Source organism: Cupressus sempervirens, chromosome 6 (assembly GCF_028749045.1).
Source record: "Cupressus sempervirens isolate cs-2001-9-10 chromosome 6, ASM2874904v1, whole genome shotgun sequence".
Classification (NCBI taxonomy): domain Eukaryota; kingdom Viridiplantae; phylum Streptophyta; class Pinopsida; order Cupressales; family Cupressaceae; genus Cupressus; species Cupressus sempervirens.
In genome coordinates, this window is record NC_143123.1 from 528,484,780 (window position 1) to 528,499,408 (window position 14,629).

The following is a 14,629-nucleotide window of genomic DNA, read 5'->3' on the forward strand; positions in this document are numbered from 1 at the left end:
CTCTATAGAAAAATCTGTTCTTGATTAGCAACACATTTGGGTTAAAATGTTGTAAAAAATGTTTTAAATTTTTAATTAAATGAAGAATGACAATATTTTTTGTGTCTAGATATCTCTCTATATAAGTATATAGATATGAAATATATGTGTCTAGATATCTATATATAAGTATATAGATATTAAATATATCCTTCATATGATTTTGAAGTTACAAGTGATTTAAATAACTATTGAGCAAAATGGATCTTCAAAAAGAATTTTACGAATTTTTTTATATTGTGATAGTAAAAAAATTACTGGTGGATAATTTGAGCTCTGTGCATTGACATTTGTATGTTTTCTGATTGGGCAACACTATCCAAATTGTGTCTCAGGGCATCTATATATTAATCATATGCAGATATAGAAGGTGAAATTGACTATTAGGAAGAAGAGAATAAGGTCACTTGATATATATCCTTTTTCGCATTAAATTTACATAGTGAAAATTGGTAAGTTTTGACAATGTTTGCTATTTCAGCACCTTGCAACTCAAGTATTCTTTCTAGAAGCTACCCTTGGAAAATTGTCAGTCCTGATTAATTTTCATGGGGGTGGAATATTCATCTTTGTTCTACAGCCAATGTCGAATTCTACACCTATTTTCATTCTTTTTGTAAATCACTGGTATAACAAGGTTGATTATTTGGTGGCAACAAAACATCTCTCCTAGTGGCCTATGATGACTAGGGTGAACCCACAATAATGGGTTCCACTTTAGTGGGACGAACAAAAATGAAAAAAATTGCAAAATGAGAAATTGAGTTTACCATATGTCCACGCAAACATACTTATTGTGTTCGTGCGAACTTTTTTTTAAATTATGTTCGCGCGAACATATGTGATATATATGTTCACACAAACATGATTTGCATGTTCGTGCGAACATACGTTCACGCAAACATGGTAAACGTGTTCGCACGAATGCCATGTTGGCACGAACATGCAAAATCACAAAAATTTTAACCTTTTTTTCTTTCTCTTTTTTTTTTGCTCTTTTGACTGCCATAATTGCAGAAGAATGATCTCCTACTATAAAATAAAAAATATCAAAATGTGTTGCTCGAAGCAAGCTTTCCAATGACTATAATTTTATTACATAATTTAATCATTAAGACTTTCAAATATGAGTTTAACTCATTATAGGTTCATTACCGATTGAACATCAACTAACTTTGACACCTCGGGAAAATTAGTAAATTAGGTCACATTTTTTTTGAAAAATATGGAGGCACTGGCTTATTGAGATACCTTTCTATTGAAAAAAAAAATGGTTTATGATAAATTGACTTCAAATTATCTGTGTCAAACGGAATGTATGTCTGAATTACAGTTCATGTCACTTCAAAACTTCATAAACTATACAATATTCAACAAAAATAAATCAAACCAAATGTAGACACTGGATATTGATGTTACAAATCCAACACTAAAAGAATTACTTCATTATCATTTCTAGAAAAAAAGTTATGTGTGTCAAACGGACTGTCAGTTTTTAAAATATTGAATTTTATTATGTACCACTTTTTAGAAGAGATAAAAAAAATTGACATAAATAAATTTTTTTTTTAGATTAAAAAATATGGTTACAAAGTAGGAACAAAGTACTCAAAATCACTAGTTTATGTCATCTTGAAATTATTTATAGTTTTGGAGATATAGTCACTTGAACGTGACGTTTGTTGCAAAAATATTGATTTTAGTGTCAAAATTGGTCAAAAAGTGGAACCCATTATTGTGGGATCACTCACTACATAGAGGATGTACAATTGATCAGATGAACTAAAGACTAGACAATTTTCCAATTTCTACCCACAACAATAAGTACCATCTCCACTTTGGACAACCACTATTCAGACTTGTCACAATGAAAGAAAATAACTAAAAACCATATATTTGGTCTTTTACCTATTTTTGCAGCATATGACCATGGCAGTTGTTAAATGAATCCATCAGTGGTTCTAGTAGGAATAGGCACTGTCTATATAGGGACCAAAATGCACTTTTATTAATTAATTATAAATTTATATACGAATGTTCATTTGTTAAAAAATACAAACAAATTGGTTATGAGGTGTATTTTGGCCCCTCCATAGCCAAAACTATAGGAATAAGCCCATTGGCTTAAATATACAGATTTTAATACACAATAAGATCTTTATTTATATTTTAATTTTGATTATATCATGCATATATTATGAAGTCTATCACAATAGTTGTAGGCTATTCAAAATAATACAAAGCAAGTCTATTTATAATTTATTTATACTACCAACACATAAGAAAGATCTTTAGATAAAACAATGCTTAGATTATAATAATATAGCATGCAATTCTAAGAAATAGATAAAAATATGTTTTCTTTAATAAAGAAGGCTTCTCTAACTTTCCATCGAAGAAATGCTTCACTTTTGTAATAAAAACCACCACTAGAATAAAGCTAAAAAATTAAATATTAAAAATATATTAAAAAACTATATCTTCAATGAAGAGTCTTTGAAGCATCAACCATCTCCATCATTACTTGTGAAATCGACAAAGATAGGAAATATATGGTAGGAGACCCTTAAAACTAGTTTTTATAGAATCTTTGTTAAGAGTTTCCTAGGCTACACTAAGGATTTTTTTTCTATGTCCTTTTCTCTCCACTGCATGCACTTTGAACAAGGATAACTTTGGAGTACAATGCATAACCTAGAGAGGTGATAGAGTAATTATGACCAAATGAATGTATAGTGTCCAAAATTATTCATGGAGCTTTGAATAAATCTTAGACACACTAGATGGAAACCATACATGAAACATCAATTACTTTTGATATCTTATTAATTTGTACAACTCCAAAAATTTATTAAATTAAAAAATTAGCATATTTCAAATTTTTTTGGTAGCAATAAGAACATAATCTTACATACTCAATAGCTCTATTCCTAGTGATCCCTTAAGCATAGACCACTTACTTGTTGGTTGGTCATACATTATTGTGTGATATTTGATGTATCCCCTTCTTCTTCCTATGGAACCATGTCTACTCTTGAATTAGTATTACACTCCTAATACTAGTACTTTAGGTTTTTATTCAGAAAACTCTTCAACTAGTTAACTTTAGGGCCTAATGTTTTAGTATTGAACCCCTATATTTTAAAAAATTTCATCCCTTATACTTTGTCACTTTAACCAAAAATATGTGCCCTTTAATGTGGTTTTATGAGTCAAAAATCTTGGTTTTGGGGGCTTGTTCTTTTGAACTTAGTGATGTTTTATCTCTCTCTCTCTCTCTCTCTCTCTCACACACACACACACACACACACACACACACAATTTTTTTAATATTGTATGTGTGTGGGATCATACTTGTACTAAAGAGGGAGTTAATGTGGCATCATAAAACATACACACCTTTTAAGGCATCTAATCCATGCTTACTTAGCTCCCATTATAGTGTTTTTATTATTTGATGCATTCAAAGAAAGAAAATTTAAATAAGATTTCTTACTTTAATTTCTAAAAGATTCCTTAATTATAGGTGGTCACCTTTACCTATTTCATTTATTCATTAACTAATTTTATGCATAGTCTCTCTTTTATCATAAGTATCTTTTTGTATTTATTTTGATATCAGACCTTGATTTCATGCACATTTTGGTAATTGTCACTATCCAAACTAATCCTCAATTCAAATTTGAGTCTAGATTAACTATTATAGGGCATCTAGGTAGGCATGAAGCTAGTCAACTCAACCCATTCCCTAGGGGTTTCTCTATATCTTGCAAATTTGGCTCAAATTTTAATGGTAAAATGTTCTTTTAATTTTAGCAAGATGTTTAAAATGGCATCCATATTTTTTAAAGTTTTGAGACCTAAAACATTCAAGTGGGATATAAAAGAAAAATTGCTTCCCTCATTTTGGGATTCATATATACACATATCTTGTGTCAACCTAATCTATCAGACATTCATGAACATGGAGGAATCAAGAAATAAACTATATCAAGTATTCAAGGAATTTCATGTCACTATTTCTTTCATTATGAAAAGTATAAAGAATCATCATGAAATTGTATCTATTGTGATTTTGTATTACTTCTTTTTAAATCCATGTTATTGCATCAACATGCGATTTCATTGAAAGAACAATTACACTACCAAGGTGTAGGCAATCTTCTTTTCATATCAAATATATTCCAAATAAAAAATACTTCCTTTTTCCTTTATATATATATATATATTTCAAGGTAAGTTATTGAAGAAGAGATGAAAAAACTTCTTTGCACGCATATTTTCTAATTTTTTGTGCAAGTAACAAGTGACATCAATGTGATTATTTAGTGCAGGGCCTTGATGGGGATGACCTTGTAGGTAAAGTTGATGATTTGTCCAACTATCTTAAAAAGGCTCAAAATAATTGGTAAGCGACTACTTTGTCATCTCTTGATAGTATAGAGGAAAATCAATAGGCTGGCAGAGGCAACTAAAGTTGGGAGAAGAGTTGAAGACTAGATTAAAGGGGACTATAGTGACATTTTGTGGGAAGTGGGTAAAGATTTTAGGGATAAACTGTATAATTAAGAGTATATGGAGTAACATATATAGTTGATTTGAAAAGCCAAAAGCCTTCAAAGGCAGAGAAGATGGAGATTTTTAATGGCCTTGGCTCAATAAAGAATTCTGAGTCCTATTGGGGGGATAGTTGCAAGAGATGGTCTCTCAGAATGGCAAAATGCATGAGAATATGAACAAAGACATTGGAAAGATCTTGATAGAGTTGGAAGAGAGAACAATGGAAAGGAAAGGAAAGGAGGAAAGGAGGGATGAAAGTGTTGAAATGGGTCAAAAAGAGAAGACAAAAGCTAGCAGTATTGTTTCTTCCAAGCCATTAAAGAAAGCTTCCTTCCTAGAGAAGCTCAACGATCTTAGCAAGTAGTGTTGGCTACTAATTGTAGTGTGATGTGTGGGCTTGGATGTTGGAATGTGTAATTTCCCCCTCAAATAAAATACTAGAGAATTCTAGAAACTCCAGCTGGATTACTGAATAGGGTTAGGTCAAATTAATATTTAAGTTTGTAAACTTCTAGAAGTCATTTCTATTTAGATATTTCTAAAGAAGTTTATTTATTTTATGTCAGTTAATTTAGATGTTTCTAGAAACAATCAAAGACCTCTATAAAAGAGGCATAATGTAATGGTTTTTTGATGATTAGGCAATGAAATGATTCTATAATTTCTATTAGTGCCTGTATTGTGTATTTTTTGTTTAATTATCATCATGGATCCAATCCATCCACCCCTATCATTGGATAGGCTAGTTCCTAGTTTTCCTATGACGATTTTTTTTTGTTGTGGCTCAAAGTCTCTATATTGGTGGCATTATTATTCTAGCTTGACTATTCTATGTGCTAGTTGTTCTCTGATTAGAATTAGTTTCTAATTTTCCTTGCTTTGTTTATAGTTGGTGTTTTTAGCTTTGCATGGTTGTAGTTTCCAACTTTCTACAGTAGTTACCTACTAGAATTCACTCTTGGTGAATCCCCTTTTGGCTATCCTAAGGACTTAATGTTATTTTGTTGTTAAGGGTTTTGGCCCTACCCTAATTTACCTAATTAGAACAAGTGGTGCAGTTGTAGAAGAGGCTAAAGGTAGATTTGAGAAAGAGCTATAGAATCACAATTTTCATAAAAAAATATTGGGTACAAGGTGATTGGACTCTCGCTAGACCTCAAAGTCATTGCATATCCTCTTGGCCATCATATACCTACCATTTTGGATTCAAAATTAGATCACAAGTGAAGATCCAACAAATGTGCCTAGAGAAAAAAAGAAGTGTGGTCAACCTATAGGAACAAATCTCCTTGTCAATGTTTGAGCTTTACTAGGCTCTAGACTTGTAAAATCCTTAAGTTACATGCTTGAAGTTGGATGACGTTTATGTCTTAATGGACAACCTTTAAATATCTAAGAAAACTATGTCAGCCATTTATAGCTTCCTTTTATAGTTTTTTCATGTTATTGTCAAGATTATTTACTCTTATTTATCATTTTTTCAACTACCTCTCTATGATTGGAAAGTTGAATATATTTAATTTTTTCGTAAAACTTGAACTTTTGTTTTTGTTTCATTACCTTTGAAGAAGACTATGTGAGAAAAACAGCATAGATGAATATGCATTTAGATATGAAGTCCATTATCTTCAACAACACGAACATCTTGTCTATTGTTAGATTAGTCAAATCAATGTCTTTGAAAAATGTTGACCAGACACATTTATAAGTATAGAGCTAATTGTTGTGGATTGCATAAATATTTTAACAATATTTTTAAATTTATTTATGTATGTAATTTATCAAATGTTTATTCAGATGACATAGTTTATTATAGTTTAATTTTATTACGAAACTGTATGAAGTAATATTATAACTTTGTCTAGTTAAACTTGTTCTTGTCGATTAATGTAATATATGAATAACTAATTTATTGTGAAATAGATTTTTTTTATTTCAAAGTACAATCAGAGATAAAATACTTTCAAATAAGAAAATTTATTCTACTGATATCTTCCTTCTATTATTTATTATAAAAAATAGCAAGAAGATAGTGATCCTCGATACAAACAAGACACTTAACACTATTAAACATTATATTAACAATACATAATAACAGACATCCTAAAGAACAAGTAAGGTCTATCTCTATCTACCAATGTCTTCCACCTGTTGTGTAAGAGGAAATCTACTATTTAAAAACACTAAATCGAATATGTTTATTGAGCCATCCTAAAAAATGATTTTATAAGCTTTCAAAAGAAAGTAATAATGAAAACAGTTTTGATGAAGTATCTGACAAATAAAACAAATGTAGCCGATGTCTAAGCTCAGTTGTTCGGATGACTACTTGAAAAGACAAGATGACCATAGCTGTTTACAGATGGCATAGTCCTCTCTCTGCCTCTCCTTTCCTAAACAAAAGACAATTCATAAATGGGGACGTGCAATAAGTTTACATCTGTAGAAAATGGGAACTGACCATGTGGTACTGCACACATATTCTTGTATCCTACAGCACAACCTCATGCCAGCTGTCAATCTAATTAATTATCAGAAAAATGAAAAGTTGAACACTAGTCTGATCATTCCTGACAACTAGTGCAAATTACAGCAACAATAACAACCCAAAAGTGTAATAAATGATAACAAGCCAAGTTGAGTATTCCTGTGATAAAACACATCAGTAAAAGGCAAAGTGGGCAATGACATAATTACAGATAGTTTTCGATCTCTCTGGACTAGTTTACAATATTACAACAGCATTTACAAAGACAGTCGCTTCAGTCTCGAGTGAGCAAAAGGGATGCACAAATCTATGTTAGTATAAAATGGGGGCTTTGCAAGGAAATCTAACTTCTTTTCATAAGTATTTACATATTTACAATGGATGGCCTACTCTTCAAGATGATATGACCATTTAGTCTCTTCTATTCTTAATGTGACTGTACGATGATAAGCCATAGATAGCCATCTGGGATTTTGAATTCGACTCAGATTTTTCATCTTTTGCACAAGATAAGCGAAGACTCCTCTCTATTTGGAACCCTCCACCCAATGAAACTTCCCTCTCCAAATGGCAGCAATACCTTTCGAAAACATTTAATGTCACTTGCAATTTGAAGCCAAGAAGAAAAAGAAACTCCATCTCCAATGTATTCACTTCTTCCGTGCTGAACCCTCCAACTTGGGCATAGTACGAGTTCTTGTAGTTGCTGCACACAGTTAATTGCAGGAACATCATTAGTTAACAAGCTAAAACTGGGAAAACAACATCATGTAATTGAGGCGAGCTCATCCTATATAAAAGACTTACATGTCCTCGACGAACTTGGAGGCGACCATGAGAGTGACAATGAGAAGTCTGTGCACATTCCGAGATGTGATTTTGAATTGCGGATGGAATTGAATGAGACGGTCGATGTAGGCGTATGCCACCACGAACACCGATGGACTGCAGCGAACGTATCTGAAGATCCTCTCCAAGTAATGTTGAATGCTCATGTCTGGCACCTCCCTTCCATTGAACATCTCGTACTCAGGTGGGCAACTAAATGTGTGTGTCTGGGTGTTTGACAAAATTACTCTCTCATTCCTCGCCACAACTCTCTCCAAAAGAGATGACAGAACTGAGAGCACGCAGGGAGTTGAGGGCGGCCATGGCTGCTCCACATTGTGAAAAGAGTAGAGATCGGACCGAATTGTTGTTGCAGAGATGAGTTGCCCGACGACAGAATCCATTCTCTCAGAAGTCCCTTTGATCAATTCTCCAAAACTGCAATGCCCAACAGTCCTGATCTACGTTGAGCTTTGATTTGGGATTGACTGCGCAATTAAGTGAAATGAACAAACATTGTTTTGCATTTTTATAGGATGTTGTTTAATCCAATGGAAACATCGCAGAAGTTGCATCCGATCTGTTTGTAGTACAACGTGTTTGACATTGCGATGGTTCTTTATATATTTGTACATCGCAGACGGCTCCCTTTGTGGGGAGATTCTTTCATGTCGGCGTAAATGAGGGGGCAAAGGAGAACACCAAATATATTTTTTATTTAGCAATCATTGGCTCAAAAATGTATGTTAAATGAAAGTGAATATTGTTGGAAAACAGATAATCATCATGTCGCTCAACAGCCTGGAATGTCACAAAGAAAGAGAAGGCGAGAACGAGACAACATTTTCGAGATGGACCCATCTCTGCTTTCCGACATTGTCAGAATGCAGGCTTTCCTGAGTTTATATAAATGTGCCGGCGACAGCAATATCATAGTTTAATTTCAATAACAAGTGTTTTTTTATCGGTATTTCAATAGCTTGTTGATTTGATTTATTTTCTTGGGTTAGATTATTCGCTTACCAAACTTAAATGTAATGGTGGACCATAGATGTTTTTTTTTTTTTTAAAGCTTCAAATATATATTATAGTTCTAAACATAAACCTTAGTTTTTGTTAGCTGAAGAATTAGTTTAAAAAGATGTGAAAACGTAAGATGTTAAAGAATTGAAATAGGGATGTAAGTAACATGGTATTTTTAGTTAGCAAGTTAATAATTCATTTGACTCACATTAATAACTTTGCTAATGTGTAGACGATGTGGTTTTTATACTAGTAGAATTTTATACACAAGTCAATAATTTTGTATCAGTTATATAGTCAATTGTTCAGACTTGAAGCAACATTTCTATAAACATATCGAGCTCTGGTTCAAGGAATGTTTTTAATTTGAATTAGGCTTTGGTGGGATGGAATGGAGGATAGTTGTAGGCAACATGCTCCATTGTCATCTTCCAAGTTGAGAGTACCTTGAATAATTGAATGGGGGAACCCAAGGGAGGAACCAGGGGCATCTCATCCTACTTGAAATGTCCCTATTATTTTTCCAATGCTCAAGGTGGCTCTAGGGAAGGTTCTAGAGCCCATGGATCCATTTTCAAAAAAGGAATCTTATTTCCCTCCTATTGTTGCTAGCAATAGTGGTGACACCCAATGGTCAAGTTGGGGTGGGAGAAGAGTCCAAATATGAGTCTCACCTATTTTGGGACTCCAAGGTTAAACCATACCCTTTTCGCATGTCAATTGTGGTTGGATGTGAGGATGAAGAGTTTTGTATTTTCGTCCTTAGCCTCATTTTACACCACTTGATATTTTTGCTAGCATTGACTCTCATTGGTAAATTTCTTGGAGCCCATCCTAATATTGAAGTTAGTTGAAACTTTGTCAAAAGGAAATTACACCTTAAAGGTCATGTCGAAATTGTAGCCCCCAAGGGGATTTCTTTCTTTTGAGTTTCCTAATAAAGTTAATTATGATTATGTGCTTTGTAGAGGGTCCTAGATGTTTGGTAAGATGGCTCTTTCCTTTTACAAATGGCCCTTCCAATGGAACAATGATGTCAACATTTTACATTAGTTTTGACCAAGGTGAGACTTCTAGGCCTTCCCTTGAATTTGGAATGTAAAAGTCTTTAAGGGCCTGGTAAGATAATTTGTGGAAATTTTATCTATTGAACCAAGTATGAGTTCTAAATGCAAGCTCATATTTGCAAGGATTTGTATCAATATTGGTAGGCTTGAGAAGCTCCCTTCTGTCATTTTGATTATTTCTGAAAAAGGCAAGTTTAAGTAGGAAGTTGAATTTGAATATCTCATGTTTGTTTTCTTTGTGTGCAATAAAATTGGTCATTGTACTAAAAAGTACCCAAAAAAGAAGTGAAAGGAAGTCTCCTCAGGGAAAAATTATTCTATTCTTGGTCCTCAACCATCTGCTCCTCTATATAATCATGTCTAGATGGAAAAGGATCTTGTATGATCATTGGTGGAAATAGAGAAGTCTCATAAGGTTTCAAAAGGTGTTCCTCTACAAGTTAAAGCTAAGGAGAGTCTCTCTCATCCCTTACTAGTAATAGATAAAGTAGATCTGGATAAGATTCTACCTTAGACCACCTTGGAGGCCTCAGAGTTGACCCTTGTTAGGATGATACTGCTATTGTCATTGCCTTTTCCTATAGTAGATGATCTAATAGTTTTGATAGTGACCGATTCAATGGAATCTTTTGACAACATCGGTAAGATGGTCTTTCAAGTTGTTAAGGGTTTTGAAGTTGCATCAATGGAAGAGCTAGAAGATTGTGAGTTTAGGAGCATTACTACATTTGGCATCAATTTCCAATGTTAATTTTTTGCACCAAATGACAAACTATCATCCTCCATCTAATGAATATGGTTGTTACTAAAATGGAGTAAAAAATTGTGATGGTAGCCATCAACATTAGTCATTTGATATCAAAAAGTAGATGCCAAAACCTTCATTTTCTCACAATGTTGGCCTACTAACTGCCAGAAAATAGCATTCCCAAAGAATTTTTTGGCTTTCCTACTTTATCGTTGTGTCATCAGATAACCAAAGAACCTTTTGTTGTGATTATGACATCCTCGTTCATTTTCCTATTAAAAATTAATTTTATGTTGTCGGAAGTCCAACAACTTGTACATGTTACTTTTGAGGAAGTAATCCATGGGCAATAAAACTACAATCCATATGCATGGACAGTAGGAAAAGGAGAAAAAATATAACTTCCAACACACATTTGAATTCTTGTTAGAGGTTCATAGTTTTTTCAAGTTATAAGACATTGGAGATACAAGAATTATGACTACTATAGTAAAGGGATGACCTCAAAAAGAAAAAAATTGAAAACAACTAAAGCACTAGAAGACTTCTAATCAAAACAACTATAAACTCCCCTATTAGATCTCCATTTTGAGTTCCCACCTCCAATAACTTTATAAATTTCCTCAACATATAAAGTCTTTACCTATGCATATAAGAGTTTCTTATTGAAGGTATATGCATAAGTGACAGGTACACATCTTTACCAAAGCATTGATGGGAGCTTGACCAAACCCCAAATGTACTAGAGATAATTTTGTAATATTTGGATATCACTGGTGCATTTGTGGCTATGGCATCTCCCAACAATGCTTTTGGAAAATACTACGTGCTCATCACCTGTGCATATACCTTTTGTGATTGATTGTTATATGCACAGGTAAAGCTTGTATATGTTGAGGAAATTCAAAAAGTTATTAGTGGTGAGAACTCAAAGATGGAGATGTAACATGAGAGTTCTTACTTATTTTGATTAGAAATCTTCTAGTGTTTTAGTAGTTTCAATTTTCTTTCTTATTGGGGGCATCCTTGCCTATAGGAGTCAGAATTCTGATCTTTGCCACAATGTATAACTTAATATACCCATAGAAATCTCTAATAGACATGCTAAGATGTGTTGAGAATTGTGTTTTTCAACTCTTCTTATCATTCATGCTTATGGATTGTGTTTTTAATTTTCCCCACCTTGCATCCTTGAAGGTATTATGTGTGTGTGTGTGTGTGTGGGTGGGTGTGGGCACACACAAGTGCATGTACACACGCTAGTGGAAGCAAAATCACCCAAGAAAGACCACTTCTGATCTTTAGTATTGAATATAGGTCACTTCCTACATTGTCTTAAACCAATGTGAAGATCATGGCATGATCTTCCAGTCCAAATAAAATAGAATAATATGAAATATGAAAATATATTATGGGTTTATAAAAAATTTCATCATATAAAAGGAGGTCCATGATGTTCTAGTTATGTAAAAAAGGGTGTTGCTATTATGATTATGACAAGGGTATGTGAATGCTTCAGTAAGACATAATAGCATGTGCATTATTTTAACAACTATAATGGGGTATGTAAATAGTTGCCTGAGATAAATGTGATGCAATAATTCTTGACATTAAGGTCCATTTGTCTATTAGTGACTTAACACTTAGTCAGTTGGTTTCATTGCTACCAAGCTCTATAGTTGCTAGTGAGCTAAATAGTTTGATTGTAGTTCATGTCGAGCTTCATAGTATGTATTGAGAATTTAAGACAGTTTATAGTATCACCCAGGCATAATAGAGTCTACTGAGCTTTCTAGTAGAAGTGATGAAGATCTTAGTGTAAATTGAGCTCTGTAGTGTTGACCAATTATATGAGTGCCTATTGAGCTCATAGTGTTAAGAAAGAGAATTCAATGTTGACCAAGTCATGCAGTGTCAATCAAGTGATTCAATATCTACCTAGTTTCTCACTATTCACCGAGTCATATAGTGTTAACTGAGTTTGTGCTACTTAAATTTATCACTATGGATCGAGCTTCAACATAAATCGAGTGCTAGAGTATGCCAAGTGTTGACAGTGTTTGTCATGTGTGAGAACATGATCAAGTTGTCTTCAGAACCTGAGTAACAACAATGGGCTAACTTAATGAATTATGATGAATTTGGTATTGTAGTTGACTCTAGTAAGTAATTAAGCAAATTGGTATATATGTAATGTATTATATCATATCCAAATATATTAAGTTATGACTATATGAAGAAGTAAGAAGAGGATGAGTGTGAATTGAAGAAGGCTACAAGCAATATATGATATAGCAAAGACTTATCTATCATAGTAAGGTGATCATTGAAATTCAAGGAATCTTATTCAACAAATCAAAGTTGCAGGTTAGAGATTAGCCACTGATTAACCCTAATAGGGAAGATTACTAGAAGTGGTCAATTATAAGCCTTAACAAGCCAACTTTACACTACAGTACTAAAGCTCTTGGCTATCATCCCCACCCTAGTTTTACTTTCTATTTGGAAGGTTTTTGGGTCACTATATCTTGTGTCAAAGTGTTATGAATATTTATTGCCTTCATTCTTTCATGCATGCAATTAGATCAAAATAATATATGAAGGATTAATTGGTGAATTGAGTTTAAATTTTTAATGGTTCTTGATTCACCCCTCCCCTCTCATTAACCTAGCCTAGCTTATATTTCCAACAATTGGTATCATAGTGTTTGGTTCTCACATAAAAAGTTTAGCAACTTCAAAAAATATTAGAGGCAATGGAGGTATACAGGCTAGAAAAGGCTACTAAGAATGAAAAAGTGGATCTAGAATTAGCCACTAGATAACTCAAGAAAGAAAATGAGCAACTCTCTCAATCCTTGCAAAGAAGGAAGGATCTTCCAGAACAAAAGGATGGGAATCTCTACATTGAAGAAATAATTGATGACTTATGCCAAGAAAGAAATTCATATGAAGCTGATGTAGCAATCAAAGACCTACTTGAGAATAATCTCATTCTTCAAGAAGAAATCAGAAAGCTAAAAAGAGAGCAAGAAATCCAATCATTCAGAATGTGTGAAGTCATGGAACAAAAGGACAAAGCTAAAGAAGAGATAGAAGAAAAAGACAATGTATCCCTTCAATAAATAGACTTTATTGATCAACTCAATGATGCAAATCAAGAACTTATCAATTCGAGGACAAAGAATGAAAGACTGCAGAATGATCTTAGGATGGAAAAGCAAACGAATGAGAGAATGATGAAATCTCAAGAAACCATGAATAAATTTAATAAGGAAACTCAATATAGACACTAAGTAAAAGATGAATTGGGATATATAAATGAAGGTGAATCATCTCAATAAGTAGCTCAAAAGAATAAAATACCTACTTGCAATCATTGTGGTAAGACAGGTCATACATCAAATAAGTTTTATAGAAATGGTAAAGAAAAATTCAATGGAAAGTGTTACAACTATAATAAGAATGGTTATAGAGGAAGTGAATGCAAAGAGAAACCTAATTTTGAAGGAAAATGTCACAATTGCAACAAACAAGGACATAAGATCTTCAGAATGCAAAACCAAGAAGTGGAACCCAATAAAACAAATTGTGAAAGCAATATAATTGGTTGGTATAACAACACATGGCGTACATGTCACTACTATGGTGAGTTTGGGCACATTGGAGAAAATTGTGTAAAACATCATGTGAGGAATAGGAAAACTACAAAGATATGTTTTGTATGTACAGATTTTGGACATCTTGTGAAGAACTATATGAACTAAGGAAGAGTAGAAGATGAAAAGAATGCTAAAGTTGAAAATTAAAAAATAAATTGAGGTAGCAATGGGTACAAAAATCTCTAGAGAACGCAAGCCAAAGTCATGAAGTTGT

At 33.1% G+C, this 14,629-nt stretch overlaps 1 protein-coding gene across 1 annotated transcript; it reads right to left on the reverse strand.

Moving 5' to 3' along the window:
* Positions 1-7,498: 7,498 nt before the first annotated feature.
* Positions 7,499-8,351, reverse strand: LOC149553345 (cyclin-U2-1-like). Its single transcript, XM_089790320.1, has 2 exons — positions 7,895-8,351; positions 7,499-7,793 (listed from the first exon to the last, which is right to left on the reverse strand). Exons 1-2 carry the CDS (start codon positions 8,317-8,319, stop codon positions 7,499-7,501), a joined length of 720 nt encoding a protein of 239 aa, XP_089646446.1. The 5' UTR covers positions 8,320-8,351.
* Positions 8,352-14,629: the final 6,278 nt, after the last annotated feature.

Bases quoted from the DNA above. Each gene is read 5' to 3' on its own strand.
- LOC149553345 (XM_089790320.1), bottom strand. From the start codon at position 8,319: ATGGATTCTGTCGTCGGGCAACTCATCTCTGCAACAACAATTCGGTCC. The intron at 7,794-7,894 runs GTAAGTCTTTTA...AACTGTGTGCAG, and splicing joins TCCAAGTTCGTCGAGGACAT to CAACTACAAGAACTCGTACT.